Genomic DNA, 24,988 nt, shown 5'->3' with positions numbered 1-24,988 from the left:
GCAAAAGCTCTGCACCGTAACCCTGAAGAATCAAAAAAAGTATCAAAGAAGCATATCTAACTAAAAACCAACAAGTCTAGCTAAGGGAAATCCAACCTACTAATCTACAGATGTAGACTACTGGCCCAACAATGAGCTCAAAAGCAGCTTAATTACTGAATGTTATACTGACCCAAAGCCTTTGCCTTGTGTGGAAGCGGGAGAAGGATGTTTTTCTGTGCATCTGTTGATGAAAGTCAGCACCTGATCCAGGCACAATTCAGTAGCACTCCTACTCCTGAAACAATACTCCAAGTTAATCCAGAGGTCAGTTTGTATTGTTCTCTGGGGAAAAGGCCACTTATAGCTGAACCCTACTAAAACAAACATGAAATCTCATCTTGGATATCTTTAACTATTAAACAAGAAAGATAAAAATCCCTTTTGTGGTTGTGGAGTTCATCCTGCAAGAAGATGAGCATTTGCGTCCTATTCAAGCCAAGTGTTTATGAACATGCTTCGTGTGAAACTGATATCCATCCCTTTTTTTTAAATGCTGGTTCTTGGATGCTTAAAATTTAGTATGAGCTTGTTTGTTTGGTACCTCATGGAAGAGAAAGGACCCAGTCACCCAGGAGCAGATGTTTTTTAAATTTATAATTGGGAAGATTATGAAGCTAATAATAGCTATAGGTACACAGAAGACATATATGATTTCTTCATATGCTGCAATTCTTTGTGTATAATAAAGTTTTGTGTGCACTAGGATTCTCAGATGGAGAGGGATGCTGCAAACCACTGTTGGTAAATGTGAATGACATGACCAGACAGAAGAAGTGTTGCCATTCAGAAAATTTCAAAAACTTTAACAAAGAAAATATTTGAGAAAAAATCAAAATGCTGAGCAGGCTATGTGGTGTAATTAGCATTGAATTAGCAGAAGAGTTAACCATGGATCACCTGGATTTTTTTTTTTTAAGGCAGGAATTCTCCTTACCTTAACCTGTCATGATTACCTCCTGAGGCTGCCAGATCTCTGCATACAGCTAAATAACATCCTCTGGAGAAGAAAACACGTGGCACACCTTGAAATGGTAAAAGAGAATTGTGTCATAACTGTGTAGAAATGCAAATACAAGAAGTTCCAGTAGCAATTTTAAAGTTAGTTACTTAATAGTGTATCACAAAGTTGTAGGTTAACATTTTCAAAAGTGTATTGTGATTTTGGGGTGCTTTAATTTTTAAATATTATGAGTGACTCTGAACATCAGGTCCCTATTGTACCTTAAACAGCACTTAGAAGCTGAGGCTAATCAGTCTGGTGATGTAAGCTGTGTGCATGTCTAGCAACATGGAAGTTTTAAAAAAAACTTATTGCCTATGCAATAGTAATTTAAAAATCAGAAGAAAGGAGGAACTGAAAAAAATTACACAACATATTCCCTCCAAATGAAAAGAAGGCTGTTGGAAATAATATTACCAAGCCATCTGACATGTAGAAATACTGCTGTATGAAATTGTTGTTGGCTTCTGCAGAGATGACAGGACTGAGAAATTGTCTTTCCTAGAAAAAACAGAAATAGAATAGATTCTCTAAAGTTGCTCAAAAATAAACGCAGGTTAAACTATTAATAAGATATTGCTTGAAAAAATTTTCCACCCTATCTGTCCAGAGAAAATGGATCCATTACTGGTCCTTCACATACAGAACTGAATAGTTCCTTGTAAATCATTACGATCTAGTATTAAGTGCTCAATATGTTAAGAGCTACTGTAGAAAAAGTGGACATCTAATTTACCGTTATTACAAGCTAACATGGAATGACGCCAGGCTAGTCTGGAGGAGTCATAAAACCACGGCATGCATTGGGATCAGATGCCTGATGGTAGCCTGGTATTTTTTAATTGGTGGATAGATCGATGTCCCATCTGGCTTAGATTAACATTGCTCCACTGTCTCAAGTGGGGCTGGATCAACGTGTGGTACCTGACAACCCAGTGCTGTGTGAAGAGATCGGAAATTTTTGATTAAAGGACTCTACCGTCAGCTCCTCAATGGCATGCTGTGCTCAGAGACTCTGCGTCCTGCTCCACAGTGGTTGGTGTGCCAGGGAGCGGCAGGAGCAGGCTGCTGGGGCAGGCAGGGCTGTGCTGACATAGACCAGGGCACAGCCTCACAGCACCCACAAAAGGCGAGGAGGACAGGGACAGTGGCAATGACCAGTGATAGCCACAGCCCAGCTGTCATGCTCATGCAGCTCTTTTCTCAGGAGCTGATCCGAGACTGGCATCATTACAGAGATGGTGGGAGGCACCAGCATCCAGATACATCAGTGCCAGGGCAAGAATGCAGAGGTCATTGAGGTCCTCAGGGCAACATTAAATAGATACTAATGATGATTTCTTGAATGAAGATTAATTTTTAATTTTTTTTTTATTTATATGATCAGCTGGTTCAACACATGTAGGAAGGATAAGCCTGTGGCATCTACAGGTTCAAATTGTTTTAGCACCTTCTAAGGGCAATCATGTTCTCCTCTCCTCTCCTTTCCCCAGCCAAAAGGTTTAGCACCAGCAGTCTCTGTAGAAGAACTAAGGTTGAGCAGAGGGCTTGTGTCCTCCAAAATGGCCAGTTAATCATGCTTATGTTGGATGCCCTGGCCTGCAAGAACAATTTGCCGTTGTCCATTCCTGCTATTAGCCTTTGCTGAGCACTTATAGAGACATTCTTTACTCTATTCTACCTGATCTTCCAGTTTATTGATTAGTTTCCTTCTACATGAGAATACAATTAGCGTGTTTCCAGTTGCTAGTTCTGTTTACATGTCCTCATTGGGACTGAGTATAACAACTGCCGAAAACTTACGTTTAACTAGGCTTAAAATGTGAATTTACAGCTATAGTCATCCGGTTTAGAAAGGGGGTCTTCTCCTTTCCTTGCTCTTAGAGTAACCAACAGTATAAAACTTCCAAGACTGTCAGTGTTGATAAGTTTGTGTTTCCTCATTCTTATCGACATAAAGCGGACTCCAAAGTCAGCAAGTAATTTTTTGCCTTCCAGATATCTCCTTGACAAAGGTTAATTTAAACATTTGGCAGAGTTAAGTATACATAAAACACACATATTTAACCACACATATGGATACAACACACAGAGGACAGCACACACAAGAGTTACACAGTACCCAGGGCTTGAACATGCTTAAACAAGATGCTTTAACAAGGTGCTGTTAACATGCTCAGGCTGAACCTCCAGCCCAGACCTCCCCTCAGCACTGTTTTGCTACCATGCTGTGTGATCAGCAAGGCTGCAACCCGTAGTTTACATTCCAGCCTGCTCTTGTCTTGGTGGATTGGCCACAGCTTTCTTTCCCAGCTATAAAGCTGATACTGGCTCTCCCTGAGCTTTTGATAAGGGGAGGATAATAAAACACACATGTGATGGCAAGCAGAGTGGTGTGACTCAAAACATCAAGAGAGATGCGGTTGAAAGCTGTACATGGATGATTCAATACGTGTTTGAAGAAGAAATCAGGGTGTTTGCTCCTCTAGATTTCATTAGTCCCAGTCCATATTCAAACTCTCCTTCTACGTACACTGCAGGAGGCTTCATGACGGGGCTCCCTTGCCTTGTGCCTCCTGCGAACTTTCCCCATGGGAGAACCAGTCCAGACTGTACTACGATTCTCATGGTGGTCCAAGGCAGCGTAGGCAGCCTGGGTTCAGCTTGCCAGCATTACTACAGACGTTCCACACGGCCAGGTGGGGTGCAACAGCACCGTGGGGGTGTGTGGGAAGGATCCAGTACAGCAGGAGAAGGGAAAAAGCTTGAACTGACCTTAGGTAAGAACAAAGCACCCCGCATGTGGAGAAAGTCTGACCTTGTAAACCCTGCTCAGCACCCTGAGCTCCTGTTCCTCGTCCTTTTACCTTTGCCCACAGATAAATGAGAATGACTTCCCAAGACTCTAGAAGCTGCATGTCAATAGCAAAACTGTGCCTCTTGGGTAGTTTGCTTGTGCACTGTGAAAGCTTAATCTGAAAACAGGAACCCCGACTAAGCAGGTATAGAGCTGCTTGCGAGACTCTTTTTATGCCTGCAAAGCACTGTCAGCATATTTCTGTTTTGAATTAATTGCTTTTCTAATCCCTTATTGTTTTATGACAGTTGAAATTGCCTGACTGAATGCCAACACATATGAACTAGTAAATGGTTCTTACATCTTGTTTTGTGATCCTCTGTTTTGAAATAAACTGCCTACTAAACAAAATCGATTTCCCTGTGTTTCTGATGACATTTATTATGTGGATTTTGAGAAAGGGAAGTGGGCATGGGAGGAAGTTCAGAAATTGCAAAAGGAAAAATGTTAGGGTTGGTTTTTCTTCTTTCTGTAACACATGCAGAAATAGCCATTCTGAAATTCCGTTCCTCTCCTGTCTGGTTTTATCTGGGCTTGCCTACATGTAGCTCTAGTCCAGCTGGTTTATACAAAGCTCCAGGGTGTCACTGTGGACAATGCTCTATGTCACGTCGTCTCTCCTTCATGTGCTTCTCACATTCCCTCCTCAAGGTCACATCCAAATGGGACAGTTGGGGCAGTGGGATGCTCCCAGGAGGCCAATGGGCTTTGCTACCAGGTGGTGAGTCCACAAAAAGCATCTCTTGGTCTTGCTCTGTACCTCAAGCCTCGCATCTCTCCTGTGCCTGCAGCTCCTTGTGCACTGCTCCCACAGCTGTGTACACACAGGCTGAAGACGTGCTGGTTTGGGAACTGATTTCTAAGGGTGACAAAGGTTAGGATCTGCATTTAGCATTCCATGTCCATGGCTTTTGGCAATGTTGTGTCAAGAGCAATCAGCCTTTGTCACCAAACTTCGCTGTGAAATTGGATCTTAGCTTTACTAAATGGACATAATTTTTCTTGTGTACATCCTCACTTGAGTGCTTGCTGCTGTGTTTATCTAGTTGATGTGAGGTCACTCGTGGTACAGAATAATTTGCTTTCAACGCCTGGGTCAGGGCATCAAATTCATCTTAACAAAACTGAGTGCACAAAGCTGGGGCCAGAGTAGGGCCTTCCAGGCTTGCTGTGCTGAGCACCAGGCACACACAGCCTGAATCCCTCGAATCCCTCCCAGACAGCTGCCTTGGCCTCCTGTCTTGGGTCCTATTTCCTTAACCCTTTTATATGTGATCAGCCACAGTTATCTTTCCTGACTTGGAGAAAGAGAAATTTGGGCAATCACACTGCTCAGTATCTGCTGTCCTCCCACAGAAGGGAGATCTCTTTTAGTATCCTTGTGCTGAAATAATAATAAACAAATAAATAAATAAATAAATGCAAGCTTTTTGGCAGAAGAATTTAAAAAAAGGGGAGGAGAGGCCGTGCCTAAAACAATGCTTCATAGAATCATAGTTTGGGTTGGAAGGGACCTTAAAGATCATCCAGCTCCAACCCCACTGCCATGGGCAGGGACATTTCCCACTAGCTCAGGCTGCCCAAGGCCCCATCCAACCTGGCCTTGAACACCTCCAGGGATGGGGCAGCCACAACTCCCCTGGGCAACCTGTGCCAGTGCCTCACCACTCTCAGAGTGAAGAAGTACTTCCTTATGTCTAGTCTAAATCTGCCCCTCTTCAGTTTATACCCACTGTCCCTTGTCCTATCACTACAAGCCTTTGTGAACAGTCCCCCCCCAGCTTTCTTGTAGCCCCTTCAGGTACTGGAAGGTGCTATAAGCTCACCTCGGAGCCTTCTCTTCTCCAAACTGAACAACCCCAACTCTCCCAGTGTGTGCTCATATGGAAGGTGCTCCAGCCCTCGGATCATCTTTGTAGCCCTCCTCTGGATCCGTTCCAACAGCTCCATAGCCTTCTTGTGTTGAGGATTCCAGAATTGGACACAATACTCCAGATGAGCTCTCACAAGAGAGGAATAGAGGGGTAGAATCACTCCCCTCGCCCTGCTGGCCACACTTCTTTTGATGCAGCCGAGGATACAGTTGGCCTTCTGGGCTTTCAACAAGACTAAGTAAATGCAAGCAGACACGCTGTGGTCTCACAGTTGTTTTGCAATGCACACTTGGCTGGCGCAGCAGGCGGTGCTGCCCCACTGGCTGGAAGTACAGGTTCAGGCCAGCATCCAGCACGGCCCTGGGGCTTCCCAATCCCAAGACTTCTCACTTTTTTCACCCCATCTTGGTTTAAGAAGAACAATGAATGTTTTTTGAAGGCTCCATTAAACTCCTGTTCAGCTCTTTGAGCCATATAAATCACAGAACAATAGTATGGTTTGGATTGGACCTTGAAGGTCATTTAGTTCCAACCCCCCTGCCATGGGCAGGGACCCCTCCCACTAGATCAGACTGGGGTGTTTTCTTGGGAACAGCATTGAGTTTGCAAAGAATTGCATTTGGCCTCTGGAGGAGAGGCCACATCGGGAACTGGGAGAAAAAGGAATGAAAAAAAAAATATCTCGTACCTCCCCGTCGGGGAATCGAACCCCGGTCTCCCGCGTGACAGGCGGGGATACTTACCACTATACTAACGAGGAACTGTACAACGACTGGCTTTCGGTCATCTGCCAGATACTTTTCATAGCTGTGCGCCGCGACGGCCCTCTCCTGTTCCCAGCCAATCATGATACTCCGCGCCGCTCCACGTCCTCCCGCAATGCGCTATGGGGGCTGTAGTATTCCGAGTGCCTCCATCTCCGCTCCCGCCGAAGGCTCGGACTACAACTCCCAGGGTGCGCCGCGCGAGCCCCCGTCCCTGTCCCCCTTGGCGGGCGGGGCGGCCGCGGCGTGGGCCGGCGGCGGGCGGGCGGCAGCGGGTAGTCGGCGCCAACCATGGCGGCGGATCCCTGCTCCTTCGCCTCGCCCGCCTGCTGCCTAACGCGGCACCTCTACCTGCGCTGCCGCGCGGACTTCGCCGCCCAGACGCTGCGGGGCTCGGCCGCCTTCACCGTGCGCGCCGAGAGGGAGGCGCTGCGATGCGTGGTAACGGCGGGGGCTACGGGCTCTGTCCCCTCTTCTCCCTCTCCGGCGTTGCCTCCTCTCAGCGCGCTCCACCGTCCTTCCATCGGACCCGACCCTGATACTTCCTTGCCTCCCTCCCTCTCCCCTCCCTCGCTGTCCTTTGCCTGCCTCCGTCCCTGTCTCCTTTCCCTCTCTCCCCTTGCCTCCGTCTTTCTCTTCCCTTGCCTCCCCCCCACTCTCCCCTTGCCTCCCTCCCTCAGTTACTTGCTAACTACTTTTTCCTTCAGAGAGACGTGTGTTTAAGATTTTATGAGTGCTACGTTAATTATTACACTATTTAACATCTCTGTAACACTTGCTTCATTCCAGGTCTTGGATACGAAAGATGTACAGGTATTTAAAGTGACTGTAAACGGCCAGGATGCAAAATTTGGTTTTGGAGAAAAGCACAGTTTCAAGGGGACCCCCTTGGAAATCACGCTGCCTTTTGAACTGAGAAGGTATACGCTTTTACCTGTTCGTTTAGGTGGTTTCCAAAATGCAATGTATAAGCTGCTTGTCTGCCTGTAGGGTCATTGTGAAAAGCCTGCAAAGGGACTTGTAAATCAAGATGTTGCATTTATTTGGTAGGTGGTCTTGTAGGTGAATTTAATGTTTGGCTATCATTAGGCAGCCAAAACTTTACGAGTCTTTGTACCCGTCCCCAGATCTTATATAAGTCATATGTGCAATGGCACACTAAAGTAAATAGCGAAATGATGTGCATCACGATTTTTCTGGTGCTTCTCATCAGTGATGTTCTTTCTGCCTCAACTGCCTGAATTTTGTCATCTTCAGAATTGCTACCGTGTATGGAATTACAGACCCTGTTTTCCTTTCTTTTATAGAAGAGCTATAGGTCTATAGAAGAGCTATACAGGTCCCACATTCCTGTAGAACTGCAGGTTACCGCTATGATTAGATAAAAACAGGTTTTCAAATAATAAAAGCTTTATTTTAATGGCTACACTAAGCCCAGGTCCCTAAAAACTGGAACTTGAGTTTTGGCAGCATGGTAGAGAATGGACTAACCATAGTCTACCGCTTAAGTTGCATGAAATAAAAAGTTGTTGCCAAATTACAGTACATATTTTGGCGCTTTGCTTTGTATGCTGTAATTCCATGATATATCACATGCTGAAGGTGAAAGCTGTGATTTTTATAAGGAGTTTCCCTTGGTTTGTTCTCTGAATTAGTACAGTTTAGAAACACAGCTAATGTGAGAGAGAAAGGAATGTCGTACAGTAACTGTCCCTTCTGTAGAAACGCTTATGATCTCATATGAAATTGAACAAATGAAGCACTCAAACACGGAGGCCACATCACGAACATAGACCTGTTTCTTCTGTTTGACTTTCAGCTTTTTCTTTGTTATTAGATTTCCTTGTAAAGAAAAAAGCTACAAAGAGAGATTTATGAGAATTTATAATCTTGTGTGAGATATAGTCCCCCCTGTAAATCTCAATAAAACAGTGATAGGAAAGGGTAGAAGTTACAACTGAAAAGTCTGACTGTTCAGTAAGCAGTGTACCTTAGTGTAATAGAAATTATTTTCTCTTTTCTTGCCAAATACGTACTTTGGAATACTGGTTATAAACCAGATACGTATACCTGGTCAGCTTATCTAGTCATGAATTCCTCTGGTCAGATGGAGTTTGTTCTGATTTATGGTTGGATTGTTAATTCCAGAGAGTTGCATGTAAACCCTGGAACTTCCTGACTGCAGAAGTGAATACTTCTGTGTGGTTTTGGTGTCACTGATGGTTATGATATGTCTTTAAAAAATAAGAGTATGAATGTGTCGAGTTTGTGTGTGTTCTGTTGTTAGGAAGTTGATACCTGACTTGCACAGAACTGTTAGTTTTTACTTTGCACCAGTTCCGAAATCCTGAATAAAATTTGAACATCTTTTTATTTTTCTTGTTCACCCTACTGTTAACAGGATTTCCCAGTAATTATTGTTTGCAGTAATTTTTTTTGTCTGCTTAGGAATCATTCTTACGAAACATAACATCATCTGCAAAATCTTAAGTTTTTTTCATTCACGGAATAAACTATTCCTATGTTAAGACATGTATGTTCTTATATAGGCTTTATGCACTTTTTTTGCTTGCTTATTGCAGTGGGTTTTTATACTGATGTGTACAATGTTAGATAGTTGTGGTGAAAGTATATGTACGAGGTCCGACAAAAAAAGAGACTGTGCTTGTAAGTTTTTAATTAATGAATTAAGAAAATCAACTCTAGTCACCTTCAGCATAGCTCTCTTCTGAGCTGAGACAGCTGCCTACAATGCTGCCAGTGTGCAAAGCAATTCTGCAGATCATTTTCTGAAGGGCTGTTGAGGACCTCTGTCGGTTTTGCTTTTAAATCTTCTATTGACAAAAAAAAAATGGTTCCTTTGAGCACTGACTTGGTCTTTGGGAAGAGGCAGAAATCACAGAGAACCAGGCCTGGTGAATAAGGTGGCACTCAAGCACAGCGATGTGGTTATTAGCTAAGAACTTCTTCACAGACAAAGCGTAGTCATTGCACACCAGACCACGTTTTGTGACCGAGGGTAAGAAAGCATCTCTGTTTGAACACATATATGTCCACACATAGTCAGTGAAGCAATTGAGTTGAGTCTTGTCTCACTGTGACAGGTTATAACATGTTCTGTAACCCTCTTTTTGTCTCTCCCCTCCCACTCTTGGTTCCTGAGCTACAGGCTTAGACTCAGGTATTTTGTGTCGGACCTTGTATATAGCTGGTTCAAATGGTTTAAAAAAAAAGATACAAGTTCTCGAAGAGAGGAGAGTAAAAGTTTTGGTTAGTATAGACAATAATAGAAGTGTCTTGTGACATTAAAAGTGAAATAAACCAGTTAATTTTTACTGTCATGATTGAAAGGGAAATGTTGTTTTTAATATGCTACTTGTTCTTATTTTTAATGCTTTTGAGAAAGTGCTGCAGACCTATTTTGCAGAAGTCTTTGTAGAGAAATATCAGGAGTTACGTGAAAACAGTCTGACTATATTCTTTATTACACAGGGGGCAAGAAGCAATTCTCGAAATCTCTTTTGAAAGCTCCCCGAAGTCATCAGCTCTCCAATGGTTTACTCCAGAGCAAACTTCTGGAAAAAAATACCCGTTTCTCTTCAGCCAGTGTCAGGTTGAGTGAACTGATTTTTTTTTTAAACTTGTTATTTACAAACCATTGTAATTCCCCCTGTTATCCAAAGAGTTGGAGAGGAAGGCAAGCATGGGAAAGTACAGTAACCTGTACCTTCTCATCATATCTATCAAATGTTGTAGATGAAAACACTGAAGCCAGGATATTCCTGAAATTTTATATGTTTGCAATTTAATGATTCCAGAACTGCTTTACCTCCTCTAGTATTATTGTTGAAGAACATGCAGTCCTTTGCAACCAGTGTATGTGTCTATTGATCTGTCTTGTCTGCCATTATTTCTTTTCTAAAAGTCTTAACTATGAAAGCTACCGTGAGTTATGTGATAGGAAGTGTTGGCTTGTAGATAACGAATTCTCTGAAGGAGCTGTGTAGATTCCTGTTGTAATATATTAGTCTGATTTGTTCCTTGTCCTCTGCACTAGAAAGATGTTATGTTTTAGCTTTCTTTTTAACCCCCCTTTCCAGGCTATCCACTGCAGAGCCATCTTTCCATGCCAAGACACACCTGCTGTGAAACTAACATACTATGCAGAGGTAGATGAACCTATGTCGTGTGTTTCTAAATAAAGACAGCTACTACAATGGGTGAAATGTATTTTTTTGTAGCTTCCTGCATGTGGCCTAAAATCAAAAAAGAGAATGTTGACTTTCAGCTTAATGTAAGAGCCAAAACCTGCCTGTCTTCCCTTTGGCACTTCTCTAGTTTACCGTTTTCTTTTTATATAGAATCTCTATTTTTTTTTTAATTCATACGTATTTTTTTCCTTTTCCTTTTGCAAATAAAGTGCTGTAGTAGGAAAGGAATATGTTCTTAAATCAGGAAAAGCTGACAGTGAAACAGCAAGGAATGCTGTAAAGTAAAAATTCTTGAAATTATCTTATATGTGCCTTAAGTAATGTATTCTGATACATAGTTTGGGGGTCTTTGCAGTTCTGGCATAAATAAAGAAGCAAAACATCTTTTAAAGAAGCAAAAAGTGAGCTGTGCAATGTGACTTTACAATTCAGTATTCTGACAGAAGTTTCAAGTTTCACTTACTTCAAAGGTAGTCCTGGTTAATTAAATATTGCCAGCCTTTAAGTAAAAATTTTTTATCTGTCTTATTTTCTGCATGAGGGAAAGAAAAACAGAACAAATGTGCGGTACTCTTTGCTATCACTGCTTCTAGTGTATTGTATAATCCTGTATGCCAGTGGAGTTCTTCATAGTTGGGTTAACCTTTCAGGTATCTGTTCCTAAAGAGTTGGTGGCTCTTATGAGTGCCAATCGCGAAGGAGAGATGCCCGACCCGGAGGACAGCAGTCGGAAGATATATCATTTCAGTCAGAACGTAAGTGCTCCAGGCTCGTAACGAGATACCTAAGGCTTCGTCCTAACTCATGCAGTTTACAGTCACTTCAGATATGGGTTTGATATCACTAATAAATCATGAGAATTACAATGAGTCTTTGCCACTGTAGAAACATGAGTTATTATGAATCTATAACTCTGAAAAATCAGCCAATTGGTGCTGGTGATGTTTACTGGTTGGTTTTGCTTTCCCAGAAAAGCTGAATTCAAGTTTTGAACATATTTAGTATACTCAGAGCTAATACTGTCAAAACCCATTGTCTGCACTGATTCTTGGGAAATAAGGTGTGGACTTGAGTAACATGAGAGTGAGTTTTGAAAAGCAGATCCTGCAAATTTTAAGCTTACCAAGATTTTAGCGGTGAAGTTGAGCATTGGAACCAATTTTTAGCTTGGAGTTAGGCAAATTCTGACAACAGACTTTTTTCTTAAAGGTGAAAATTTGGCTTTTATGGAAAGTATCCCCAGCTAATTAAAGATTCTCAACGTGAAGTTTTATAAGTGGTTCAGTGGTTTAACAGTTCTACTGCTCCTGAAGTAGCAGTCTCAATTTACTGTTCTAGCTCTTTTGCTCTCACAGCTTTTTGGGTTACAGTTCTGGTGTTTATGGGATCTCTTGGTGAGCATGTTTTATTTTGTGGAACCAGCAGATAATAATTAACCTAAGTTTGACAAAGAAATTGTTTCAGTAGGCTGGTCTGGGCTGCTGAGCGACTGAGTTCAAGGAGGGATGGAATTGTATGACTAGGGGAGAGAAGAGGGGAACCTACTCTGAACTGCAGCAACTGTTGGGTTGATTTGGTTGTTATGTGAAACCTGAGAGTGATGTGGGAAAGCAGACAAGGGGGGCTGGGAGTTGGGTAGAGCTTGATTCTGCAAAACAAGAGAGGCAAGGAGAGAGAGAGAATGAATTGTCAGCTTATCTGTGAGCTCCTCAATATCCAGTGTTCTGCATTCTCTGTTGGGCCAAAGCATTTGCTACTCTCAGTCTAGTGCATAAGCTTTTTATGTTGTACGTTAAGCAGAGTTGTGTGTTATCTTGAAATACGCTGTTGATAAATTTGGTCATCCTGTACAAAGAATAACATTGAGTCTAATTGAAATTAAACCACACTTTCTAACACAGAAAAGCATTGGATGAATTTGTGAGAAGAGGCATTGTGTTTCATTAAGCAAAAAGAGTCAAATGCTTAAAACTCAAACTATATAAATGAAAGAAGACATGCATTAAAAAAAGACATATGCATCATCTAGCATATGAGACCATGAGACTGATTTGTTAGAAAAGATATTTTTCATTTAATGCCTTTGTCTCTTTCATCTAACTCTTGTCTATGTATGTGTGAAGACTGTACCTAAAACTATCCTTTCTTCTTCTTGCATGGCCAGGCTGGTAAGAAGTACAGTGGAGAGCAGCCTCGGCAAAAATGAATTTATAGCTCAACAACCATTGAGATTTGAAATAGTTTCAAAATTTCAGATTAGCAAATTCGGCATTAAAATGTAGGGATATACGGATAATCTTTTACTAACCTGTCTATAACACAAGTCAATGGATGTAAATATTCTTAAGAATACATTCTGTGTGTTTATATGTAAAATTAAAATATATGACCATGTGGGTACTTTAATAAATGATATTTAAATGGTTTGGGCATAATAAATGGTGGAATCAAATTTTCTGAAATGTTATTACCGAGTAATTATCATTTAAAGAGTTAATTTACTTAACATTGTTTAGTCAAATAAAATGGAACTTTTACAGGGATGGCTTTATTGTCTTTGTTTCCAGAGCCCTGGGAGAAAGCATTTCGCAATAAATGTGCTGTAACTTTGGAGTTTTTTAGTTAAAATAACAAATATTGGGACTTTGTTTTCATTCCAAACATGGAAATCAAATATATATATGTTTTGGTTTTGATTGGTATTTTGTATCCATAAATATTCTTGTTTACTTGAATTCATTAAAGCCCTTCCTGCATCTTTCTGTGTGATACAACTGCCCTTTATTTGAGCAGTCTCTTAACTTTGCCTTCCATAAAATACTGTAATGAATTTGGAAAGCTGACTTTATTTTGAATAGTAGCCAAACCAGTGGCATTTTTGTATGCTCTTATATATGCAGTTTGTTTTCAAACATAGATGATACTTGCAATTTTTTGGCCTTTGCATGAAGCATCTGTGAAATAAGTACTCCTTACAGAAAAAGGAATATCACTTGGGGAGAAAAACCAATGCATTTATTATAACATAGGGCAGGAAACTATGGAGGAAATGTATACGCTTCTTTATTTACTTACCTTTTGATTTTCTTTGAATCAATGCTGTTTGTAGCTCACATGACAAATAAGATTTCTTTTTTAATCATGTTCTCCATTAGGTTCCCATACCTTGCTATTTGATTGCGATAGTGGTTGGAGCTTTAGAAAGCAGGTGAGTGAATCCGTAGAAAAATATAAATATTAGTAATCATAAGAGTTAACGATGATCAGAGCTATCTCTGTTGTGTTTCTTGGTCTTCTAGTTTTAAAAGGTCTTAGAGGTTCAGTGAACCTGTTTATTTGTGTCAAACTGCAGGTATTGTGATTCACTCTTGCATCATTTTTTCTGTGGAATATATTTTGCCATAAGTTAAAGAAATACCCTGAAGAGTTTGAATCTTTTTCCTCTGGTAGTAGATGAGCCTTCTGTACAAAAGGCAGAAAATGATAGCTTCAGCCTCGTTGCTCATCTGCGCAAGGATGTGTTAATCTAGCCCATAATAATGCTTTTACATTAGAGCTTTGCAGCATTCTGCAGTCTGTAAATGTGTTTCTTGTTTATTTGTCCTGAACAGTGTATGTCTGTGGTTTGTTTTGTTTTCAAAAGCTTTACTCTAAGTGTGGAATACTCTAATGATTTTCTTTAGCAACGTGGGTTGCTGTGATATGAGCACAGTTAAACATACACTCTTTGAATTAGTTTCCTATAGAATTGTTTCCAGTTCATAGTGTCTTAGTGGTGTTTTTACTTTTGACAGAAAAATTGGCCCAAGGTCACTGGTGTGGGCTGAAAAGGAACTGGTGGATAAATCAGCCTATGAATTTGCTGAGGTGGGTAATTAACAAGAAATGTTTTGTAAACTATCTGTTTCACCTAGTATTGGAAGGGGAGCAGACAGTTCAGTGTTTTGTTCATCTGTGGCTCTCCTCTCTCCACCTCAAAATGCTGCTGTTCTGTCACAACACGAAACTACTACTGAAAATAAATATTGATACAGTCTTGTACTCATTTTGGATCTGGGACATGCCAGGGTTAAAGAGATTGAAGGGTGGGATTTGTAGCTTGTTATTTGTTCAGTGTTTGTAGTCAGAAATGTTAGAAACTAATGTGAATTCTTGTTTCAGACTGAAGCTATGCTGAAAACAGCAGAGGACTTAGCAGGACCCTATGTATGGGGACAGTATGATTTATTGGTCTTACCACCTTCTTTTCCTTACGGTGGTATGGAGAATCCTTGTCTTACTTTTGTAACCCCAACGCTGTTGGTAAGTGTCAGACTGCTAAAAGTCAGCTTTTCCTTCAGGCTTTCTTATTCATCAAGTGATGACTATTAATCCACAAACTGGATTAATCTTGTCCTTAGAAAGAGCTGTAAATTGTCCTGCTTCCTTTTGAGTTAGGGATCATACATGAAACTGCTTTAAGTAGTATATTTTGAGATTTACTTGAACTGGCACTACCTTGTTCTTTTTTTTTATTCCCCAGGCAGGTGATCGATCTCTATCAAATGTAAGTGCAAAATGGGTTCATTTATTCAGGTAGAACACAATTTAAAGTTGTATATTATCTTCTTTTGTACTAGATGCCTGAAAACTTGTTCTCTTTTTCACTGAGGAAATTAAAAGTTAAGGCAGTAACTAAATGCTGTGGTTTAAACCCTAGACAGCAACTGGAACTGTGTAGCTGCTCTCTCACTCCTCCACCACCCACCCCATGGGATGAGGAGGGGAACTGAGAAAAACCAAAGACTTGTGGGTTGAGATAGAGACAGTTTAATAGGACAACAAAGGAAGAGAAGAATAATGATGACAATAACAATAATAGAATATACAAAACAAGCGACGCACAATGAATTGCTCACTGTGTGATGACTGATACCCAGCCTGTCTCTGAGCAGGGAACCCTGGCCAATTTCCCATTTATATATTGGGCATGACATTATATGGTATCAAATACCTCTTTGGCCAGACTGTGTGAGCTGCCTGGCTGTGCTCTGTCCCAGTTTCTTGTACACCTGCTCACTGGGAGAGCATGGGAAACTGAAAAAAATCCTTGATTTCTTAGCAGCAGCTAAAAATATCAGTGTATTGTCAACATTTTCTCATGCTAACTCTAAAAAACAGTGACCGCTGGGAAGAAAACCAACTGTCCCAGCCAAAACCAGGACACTCAAAAAGTCTAACAGAGTTTTAGTTCTAAGTAAACTCTAGAAAACTGGGCACACATCTCTTTTGTATAATAAACAGATGGAAATATCATGGGTACCTCTATGTGTAGGGGGCTGTATGAAGTCAGCTGCTTAGTAGCTCGTTTCCTGTCCTGTGTATAGATACGTTTAAAAATCACAACTAAATTGATCCCATCAAAATGGTTTGTAGGGAACCTCTTCCTTTATGTGTCTACCTATGCACTAGAACTTGCATTGTGTACAGTTTTCTTTTAAAGTGGAAATCATGAGCACAATTTGAGCAAATTCTGATTTTATCTGTGAAGTTGAGTACTCGGGATGCTGTTTTATCTCTTATGTCTTTCTACTAAACTGATACACTTCTGAAAGAACATTATTATTTTCTTATCCCAAGAATACTGAAATATTTGGCATGGATACTCTTTAATGTATCATGCATTGTTATCCTCCTAGGGGTGACTCTCTTCTTCCTGTTTGGTATTTTAGAACGTCTCAGCACTGCAGAAGTTGCTTGGTTGGGAAAGCAGTACTAGTCTATCACTTGACATGGATTCAGTATTCTGAAATGTGGTTTCATAAACAAATACCTGCACCGTGCTAGTAGAGGAATTATTTTTGTTGATCAGTGTGGAATTTTGACTTGCAGGCTGGATGGTCAAAATGATTTCTGAAAGTTTGGTAGAATGGTGTTAGTTCTCTAAATAAAATTTATATGGATAAATTTACAGAACTGTGAATGCGAACTGGCTTTGAGGATGTAGTAAATGAGATCCCATTAGGATTTTTTTCTTTCTGTTTGGATTTGTTCATTTTCCAGAGGGGCATAAACAGTGAATCTTTGTTTTCTGTGGTTTAGGTTATTGCTCATGAAATCTCTCACAGCTGGACAGGAAACTTGGTAACAAACAAAACATGGGAGCATTTTTGGTAGGTGTGATGTTCAATACAATGCAAATCATATTTGAAAATTAATCTGTAAAGAGATCAATTAAATTCATTTTACCATCCTACCAGTGCTGACTTCATAAATGCATTTCCAGGCTGAATGAGGGGCATACGGTGTACCTGGAACGCAGGATTGGTGGTCGGTTGTTTGGTGAGCAGTTCAGGCACTTTAAAGCCCTTGGAGGTTGGAGGGAACTGCAGAATACGGTAAATATTTTTAAAGTTATTACAACTTTATGTTTAACCATATACCTAAATAAAATAAAGCTAATTTCTTGCATTTCCCATGAGTAAGACTTGTCTAGTCAGCTTTCCTCACACATTCTTATTAGAGGATGATCAACTGTAATGCCTTGGGTTTTGATGTCTTCCCAAGGTAATAGCTTAATATACTCAAATTAGATAAAGCTTTTTGAACTGTTTTAAGCTACTACGTGAAACTGAACGTCTTTACAGACTCTCTTGGTTGTCTGGGTATGGCTAAATTGCAATATTATCTACTTGCATAGTTACTGGTAGGCAGCTGAAAGCTTGTCAAAACTGTCTGCAAGCATGACCATCAGAATTTCCAGAGCCTCATGCAAGCAACTGATTTCTTTTTCTTGTTCTGTGTACTGCATTATAATTTTATGTTATTGTCTAGGAGGGTTGTTTAGTTTTATGTTTAGCTAGCATAGTTAAACTTCAGTTTTCAGATTGCCAACCTGTGTTATTTTCAACTCTCATGCAGTTTTAAGCAGTTAATTACTGTTATATCTGTCATAATCATGAGCACCTAATAAACTATCTCTACTTATCCTCTTATTAACAAACTATATAAAGTGCTTGATTTAAATTGGGTGGTATAAAGGATAAAATACAACAAAGAAATATTCAGAGCAAACCGGATAAACTGCTTTGAGACTGGAGCACAGGGTGATTGATCCTAACATCCATCTTTCTTTGATGCACACTCTGACACTGATAAAACAAAATGAGAAAAAAAGTTCAGTAAACCGTTTTGTGCAGATTCAGAGCTTCAGGAAAAAGAATGAGAAAGAATGCTTTGAAATAAGGTCATCTTAGTTCTGGAGGGATGAAACCTTTGTAAATAGGGTTAGTAGTGATTTGAAGAGCGCTAGTTTTCCTAGGTGAATATATTTTCTTCTGTCTTTGTCACAGATAGATACTTTTGGAGATAAAAATCCCGTAACTAACCTTGTCCTTAATCTGAGTGAAGTAGATCCTGATGAAGCCTATTCATCTGTTCCGTATGAGAAAGGCTTTGCTTTGCTTTTTTACCTTGAACAACTTCTTGGAGGACCAGGTAAATATTACAAGCTTTATATGTTGTTGTTTCCTGTTTTAAATTCAAACACTGAAACAGGTTTGGTTTTTTTTAAATGTTAGATGTCTTCATGGGCTTCTTGAAGGCTTATATTCAGCAGTTTGCTTATAAAAGCATGGTAACAGAGGACTGGAAGAAGTTCTTGTACTCCTACTTCAAGGATAAGGTTAGGCAGTATTTAAAACTAATCACTTGAAACCTTTTAATTATGTAAAATTATGGTTTAGCTTGGAAATTACTTTCTTAAGGACCAGTTCTTTATCTTTCTCTTCTTTGTTTGAAGATTTAATGTGGTGTAGTCTCACATCCTATGAAGATGGTTTTTCCTTATGGTGCTTTTTTTTCCTAGAAGGGAATATTTTGTTTGAAGTGATCTGTATAGGTTCTCTAGGGTAATTGGAGAGGTATTTAAAAAACAAAACAAAACAAATTACTTTAATTAGTTTTTGTTGGGTGTGCGTTTCTCTAAAAATAATGTTTAAAACTGAATAAGAATTTATGTTGCTTTGTAGGTAGATCTTCTTGATAAAGTTGATTGGAACTCATGGTTTAATGCTCCGGGAATGCCACCAGTGAAGCCTACGTAAGCTGCATTCTTTTATAGTTCATCTTTTCTCTGGATTGCACATGATTTTCCAGTAATAAAGCAGTTTGTAAATAGGGTCAAAGTCTCTCCACAAACACTTTATTAGAAGATGTCCTAGTACTGTGTAGAAATTGATATGTGTGTTTATAGGAGGAAAAAATGGCACCGTTAATGTTTTCAAGTTTTTGTTCTGATGGAAATTCATTTTGCCTTGAAAGTTGCCAGGAAAGATTACTTTTTTCTGGTGGTTTGCTGCAACAACTTTCTCTCTTCATCTGTAAGCTATAATATATGTACAAGCATGTATGCTCAGGATTATTGATCATTTTAGGAGTGTATGGGATCAAAGTGTAGTATCACCTGTACCCAAAATGCTTCTCACTGTAACTGAAATGTATTTCTTTATAATAGATCTTTTGTAAATTGTGTTGCGACATTGAGTTGGAGCCTACAATGGACAAATGTGGAACTGTTTGAAAATAATTTCTCAGCATTCTTGTAAAAAATACTACAGGAGCTTCTTGTGTTTCCAAAGGGTGATCCTTTGTTTTTAATATTTGACAGGTACGATATGACACTAACAAATGCTTGTGTTGCCTTGAGCCAAAGATGGATCCAAGTGAGTGGTTAAAGAATGCTGAGGTATCTGTATTTTGACAAGCTAGTTCTCTTAATAAAAAGTGAGCCATTCTCTTCTGTAATCTGTCATCTGCTGATGGAGAATATATTTATGGTGCCAGTACGGTATTTTGCGTTTCATAGACTAGACAGTCATTAAGGAGTCTGTGGATTTGCAATGAGTTCTGTATGTATTTTAACAAGGAACACAGCCAGCTTTTTGTTATATGTTTGCAGTAAACAAGCATTTCTTTTTTTAAACCCTGATATTATGGGTTGCCCAGGTATAAATGCCAAGGTATGTCTACATTACTGATTATATTGTGTAAGCAATAATTTCCCTACATTATACTGGAGCTAGTATGCATTTCTCATCAAATACTGAAATACGTAATTCATAGTAACTACCTAATACCGTACAATTTTCTGCTAATTTTGACCATAATACTCAGACAACTCACAGAATTTAGCATACCTTCCTTGTGTTAGCTTTGTGGCTTTTCACTGTACTTGTGTGCTTAACTTTCTTCTTTTCAATGTTACTTTTTCTATAAAAAGCTCTTGATTTTTCACTTAACTGTAACAGAAAGACAGTGGAGATATAAAGATCAGTGAAGAGAAAACAAGTGAAAATTGAAGTGGAGAATCCCACACATCAGACAGCAGATAAAGTCCCTCCCTTCCCCTTCTTGTAGCATCCTGTATAAATACATATTAGTATCTTTGTTGTGTGGAATGGCTCAATAGTAACTGAGGATGTCCAAACAAAAAATTACGCCTGGCTGTATTTTGAAATGCTTGTTAAAAACTTAACTAACCTTTCTCTTTTAGGCAAAAGAGAGTGATTTGTGCTCATTCAGCTCAGCAGACCTGAAGGAAATGTCATCTCATCAGTTGATTGAGTTCCTGGCACTATTGCTTCTGGAGGTAAATGCATGCCTGGGGTAACTTGATTCTGGTATCACAAAAGCCCAGGTGTGCTTTGGAATTAAGTTGTCGATTTTCTTTTAAGTTTTGCTAAAATAACCTGTCCTCGCTGTATGTAGTTGCTGAAACCTTCAGCTGTGCCTCCTTGATTATGTTTGGCTCTGCAGCCAACGAGCAACATAAAAAGTGTTTTGGATTGAAAGGTAAAAGCAAAACTATAACATGCTTGAGTTTATCTGTAGTTGATGTTAAAGCAAATAAGCTATAAAAAGAATGAAAATACTTCAGGTTTTGAATGTTTCAGTAGTACTGGCTGTGGGAATTTGCCAACATTTATTCCTTGCCCCTTCCCTAATATTAGGAGAATGTGAAAGAAAGAAATAGAAGTATTTGTCACAGTGAGCTTTTAATTCCTTTGTAGCATCAATCTTTGTGAATGAACCTGTTTATTTTTGCAGTTTGTGGCTTGAAGTGTGCCTCTGGCTTGTTCTGACTACATAATTTCCTTTTTCAGCCTCCTTTTCCACTGTCACATGTCAAACGAATGCAGCAAGTATATGACTTCAATGCTATAAACAATTCTGAAATAAGATTCAGGTTTGTTCTTGTATGGGCATTTTTCTAATCTTAAATGCTTTCATCAAACAAACTGTCCTGCTTCATAAGTGGTCTGAGACTTATTCTTGTATGCAACTGGTATGAGGGGGAAGTTGGGAGGGGACAGGGAGCGTGGTGCGTGGTTGTGAGGGGCATTTGTAAGTGCATGTGCAAGCATGAATTGGGTAAGTGTAGTCAAGTAGAAGAACTGGAGGTGAACAATGGGTTATCTGTGCTTTATTTTCATCTGTCACACTAGAAAGGAGCCTGATGACATGATAACTTTTATTTCAGAGGTGATATCAGGTAACAGAATAGCCTCTCTGGGACTCACACGTGCCTGAAAAATCTTCCAAAAAATTTAGCCAGGAAAGGGTCTTCTGGACTGACCTAATCCATTCTTCTGCTGATGTGCCAGCATTGATTTTTTTTTTCAACACAGCTTGGAAATGTTTTTGTCACACTTTAATGCTTGCTATCACAAGTGGAAAAAAAGAAAGTAAATATCCAAGGAAGTTTCTAAACAAGTAGGAAATGCTTCTAGCTAAATGGCTTGATTCTTGTGCCATCCCAATTTCATCTGCTCTGTATTTATGTATTTTATTTACAAGTCGCTTGTTAAAAAAAGGTATTGTTGAGGACATAAGTAATTTTTACAAACATCTTGAAGTATTGCGTATTTTGCTACTGTTATGTACTTGGATAATTTGCAGTAGTGCTGATTATTCTGCCTTAACTAACTTAGAGGTTTTTTTCTTATTAGCAAACAAAGTATTTTAAACATACAGTATAGCTTCTACTTCTCAAAACAAGATCATTTTCTTATTAAAACAAGCACATGCTAGTTGCTGGTGACGTTTTGTTTGGGGGTTTTGATAGATTTTTTTTTTTTTAATCACTTGGTCAAATATGACAGGTGCTGTATAATTTGGGTGTAATTCCAAGTGGTGCAACTGGACACTGCTGTAATATCAAGGAAATACATAGCTGCAGAAAGTAATCAGTCCTTTTTGGAGAAACTTCAAAGCAATTTTTTCCTATTTTATAGAAAAGACCTCTTTTTGTAACAAGCTGGTCAGACACTAAATATTTTGTGTTGAACTTAGCTAGAATCATATTCTCATGATGATGAAAGAATCATGCCCACAGTGTTTATGAAAGCAGAATAGTAAGATGACTGCCCATTGCAAATGAAAATAGAAGTGTAAATTTTCTTTCTTTTTCTTTTTTTTTTTCAGGTGGCTGCGCCTCTGCCTCAAGTCCAAGTGGGAAGAAGCTATTCCTCTGGCACTAAAAATGGCAACAGATCAGGGCCGGATGAAGTTTACTCGACCCTTGTTCAGGTAAAAGTAATCTCCAAATAGTAGGTCCTCATGCTGTTGGCATTTTTAGTGTAATGGAATGTGTAATGCTTGACATTGTACATGTATTTGTTATCCTTTGAAGTTATATAATACATTATTTCCAGTATACTGTCAACCAGGTTATCTTCACTGTCGTTTTCCACATGATGATTTTCTTTTTATAGGGGAAAGCTTAGTCTCCAGCTATGTACCTCAGTGAGAGGTTTTTGAGGGAAAAGTAAAACCTTGAGAAAATCCCCACTGTACTATTTGCACAGTTTTTGGGGTTTTTTGTTTGTAATGACACCTTTTTTCTTTCTTTTCTCCTTTTACAGGGACCTTTACAATTTTGACAAGTCTCGAGATCTGGCTGTCAAAACGTTTTTGGAGCATAGAGCTTCTATGCACCCAGTCACTTCAATGCTTGTGGGCAAAGACTTGAAACAGGATGAGTGACAAATTTACCAATTTCAAAGAAATTTGCTTGTTGCTGAAAGAAGAGACTGATTCCACAAACCGCTGATACGTGTGCCTGACTATGCCATAAAATGCTCAACTCCTTTGATACTAATTTAGCCTAAAATGAACTTACCAAATCATGTTCATTACTTTCTATTTTGCGTCTCCAAGTGAAACAGCAAAATTACTGAATCTTTGGAACTGGGAGAATGGTTTTGTTACCAGCAGTTCTTAGAACACACAAAAAAAGCTGTTCTGAGATGTAGTCGATTGTGAATCATGGAATTTAAAAACATGGAAAACTAATTGGTGGATGGTATGGCTCATTGTGCACAGATTTCTTTTTCATGGCAATGTGGTTGAGACTTTGAGTATCTGAAGGCTGAAAAATAAATCTTTTCAATGTCTACTGGTCTCTGTATTGATCTGTACAAAAAGTTTTATTTTCTCTTTTTAGTTGAGGGAGAAATTTTTACTATGGGTCCAAGAGGACTATGAAGACTTAAGTGGATCACAGCATTCCAGTGTTAGAGCAGAATTTCCATCTAGCCCTGTTTGTCCCGGCTTTGTTATTTTAATCAATTCTTCGCATTAATCACAATACTATAGTTTTACATAGTTATTCCTGCTGTATCCTATGCTGTGCATTAATAGTTGTCTGAAATACTTCCTTTTCTTTTAGCAAACTTGGGGTTTTTACCGGATTTGAGATTTGTTATCTTGCTATGCTTTCAGTAACTTATTTAAATTATTTCAACCCATTATATATTTTCAAAACCTCTCATTATTGCAGGGGGGACCAAGTGTTTCTTTATATCTCAATTTTTAACCAGTTCTGGAAGCTGCCACTTAAATAACGAGGGCTGTGTTTCCTGTAATTCACAGAATAATAGAATCCCTAGGTTGGAAAAGACCTTTGAGATCATGAAGTCTAACTTTACCTGTCTACCACTAAATCATATCCCTAAGCACTTGCATCTTTTAAATATCTCTAGGGATGGTGACTCAATCATGTCCCTGAGCATCCAGTTCCAGTGCCTGATAACCCTTTCCATGAAGTTTTTCCTAATGTTCAATCTGAACCTCCCCTGGTACATCTTGAGGCCATTCCCTCTTGTCCTATCACCTGTCACTTGGGTGAAGAGACCAGCACCCACCTCTCCACAACCTCCTTTCAGGCAGTTGTAGACAGTGATAAGGTCTCCCCTCGGCCTCCTCCTCTCTGGGCTAAACAACCCCAGTTCCCTCAGGCACTCCTCATAAAACTTGCTCTCTCGCCCCTTCACCAGCGTCGTTGTTCTTGTCTGGACACTCCAGGACCTCAATGTCTTATAGTGAGGGGCCCAAAACTAGACACAGTATTTGAGGTGCAGTCTCACCAGTGCTGAGTACAGGGGGAGAACAGCCTCCCTGGACCTGCTGGCCACACTGTTTGTGATACAAGCCAAGATACTGTTGGCCTGCTTGGCCACCTGGGCACACTGCTGGCTCATGTTCAGTCTGCTGTCGACCAAGACCCCCAGGTATTTCTCCTCCAGGCAGCTTTCCAGCCACTCTTCCCCAAGCCTGTAGCACTGCACAGGGTTGTTGTGCCCCAAGTGCAGGACCCGGCATTTGGCTTGTTAAACCTCATCCTGATGGTCTCAGCCCAGCGGTCCAGCCTGTTCGGATCCCCCTGTAGAGCCTCCCTACCCTCCAGCAGATCGACACTTTCTCCCAGCTTAGTGTCATCTGCAAACTTACTGTGGGTGCGCTCGATCCCCTCATCCAGGCTGTTGATAAAGACATTGAACAGGACTGGACCCAGCTTGAAGCCCTGGGGACACCACCTGTGACCGGCCTCCAGCTGGAATTAACTCCATTTACCACCACTCTTCAGCCCCAGCCATTCAGCCAGTTTTTAACCCAGCAGAGGGTGCACCTGTCCAGGCCAGGGTTAGTCAGTTTCTCAAGTAGGATACTGTGAGAAAGAGTGTCAAAGGCTTTACGAAAGTCCAGGTACACTTTATCCACAGCCTTGCCCTCATCCACCAAACAGGTCACCTTGTCATAGAAGGCGATCAGATTGTTTTGGCAGGACCTGCCTTTCATAAACCCACGATGAGTGGGCCTGATCACGCAGTCATCCTGTGTGTGCTGTGAGATGGCACTCAAGATCACCTGTTCCATGACTTTCCCCGACACTGAGGTTGGACTGACAGGCCTGTAGCTCC

At 40.1% G+C, this 24,988-nt stretch overlaps 1 protein-coding gene and 1 non-coding gene across 2 annotated transcripts; one reads left to right on the top strand and one right to left on the bottom strand.

Annotated features, from left to right (window-relative positions):
* Positions 1-6,461: 6,461 nt before the first annotated feature.
* TRNAD-GUC (transfer RNA aspartic acid (anticodon GUC)) lies at positions 6,462-6,533 on the bottom strand. The gene has a single exon. It is a non-coding gene; the product is annotated as a tRNA-Asp (tRNA).
* Positions 6,534-6,767: 234 nt separating this feature from the next.
* On the top strand, positions 6,768-23,182 carry LTA4H (leukotriene A4 hydrolase). The gene is made up of 19 exons (XM_009556267.2): positions 6,768-6,978; positions 7,327-7,457; positions 10,030-10,150; positions 10,638-10,706; positions 11,399-11,503; positions 13,904-13,956; positions 14,543-14,615; positions 14,910-15,050; positions 15,271-15,294; positions 16,830-16,900; positions 17,014-17,125; positions 18,080-18,224; positions 18,308-18,411; positions 18,758-18,828; positions 19,396-19,450; positions 20,281-20,376; positions 20,891-20,973; positions 22,212-22,316; positions 22,652-23,182. The coding sequence occupies exons 1-19, from the start codon at positions 6,829-6,831 to the stop codon at positions 22,770-22,772; spliced, it is 1,830 nt and encodes a 609-aa protein (XP_009554562.1). The 5' UTR covers positions 6,768-6,828; the 3' UTR covers positions 22,773-23,182.
* The last annotated feature ends 1,806 nt before the right edge of the window (positions 23,183-24,988 follow it).

Source organism: Cuculus canorus, chromosome 1 (assembly GCF_017976375.1).
Source record: "Cuculus canorus isolate bCucCan1 chromosome 1, bCucCan1.pri, whole genome shotgun sequence".
Taxonomy (NCBI): Eukaryota; Metazoa; Chordata; class Aves; order Cuculiformes; family Cuculidae; genus Cuculus; species Cuculus canorus.
Note: the sequence above shows the minus strand (reverse complement) of the source record. Positions and strands in the feature narration are given on the sequence as shown.

What these genes read in the sequence shown, in the direction of transcription:
- LTA4H (XM_009556267.2), top strand. Translation starts at nt 6,829, where the DNA reads ATGGCGGCGGATCCCTGCTCCTTCGCCTCGCCCGCCTGCTGCCTAACG. An exon ending in ACAACTTCTTGGAGGACCAG is followed by an intron (nt 18,225 to 18,307) that starts GTAAATATTACA and finishes TTTAAATGTTAG; the next exon opens with ATGTCTTCATGGGCTTCTTG. An exon ending in ATGCCACCAGTGAAGCCTAC is followed by an intron (nt 18,829 to 19,395) that starts GTAAGCTGCATT and finishes AATATTTGACAG; the next exon opens with GTACGATATGACACTAACAA.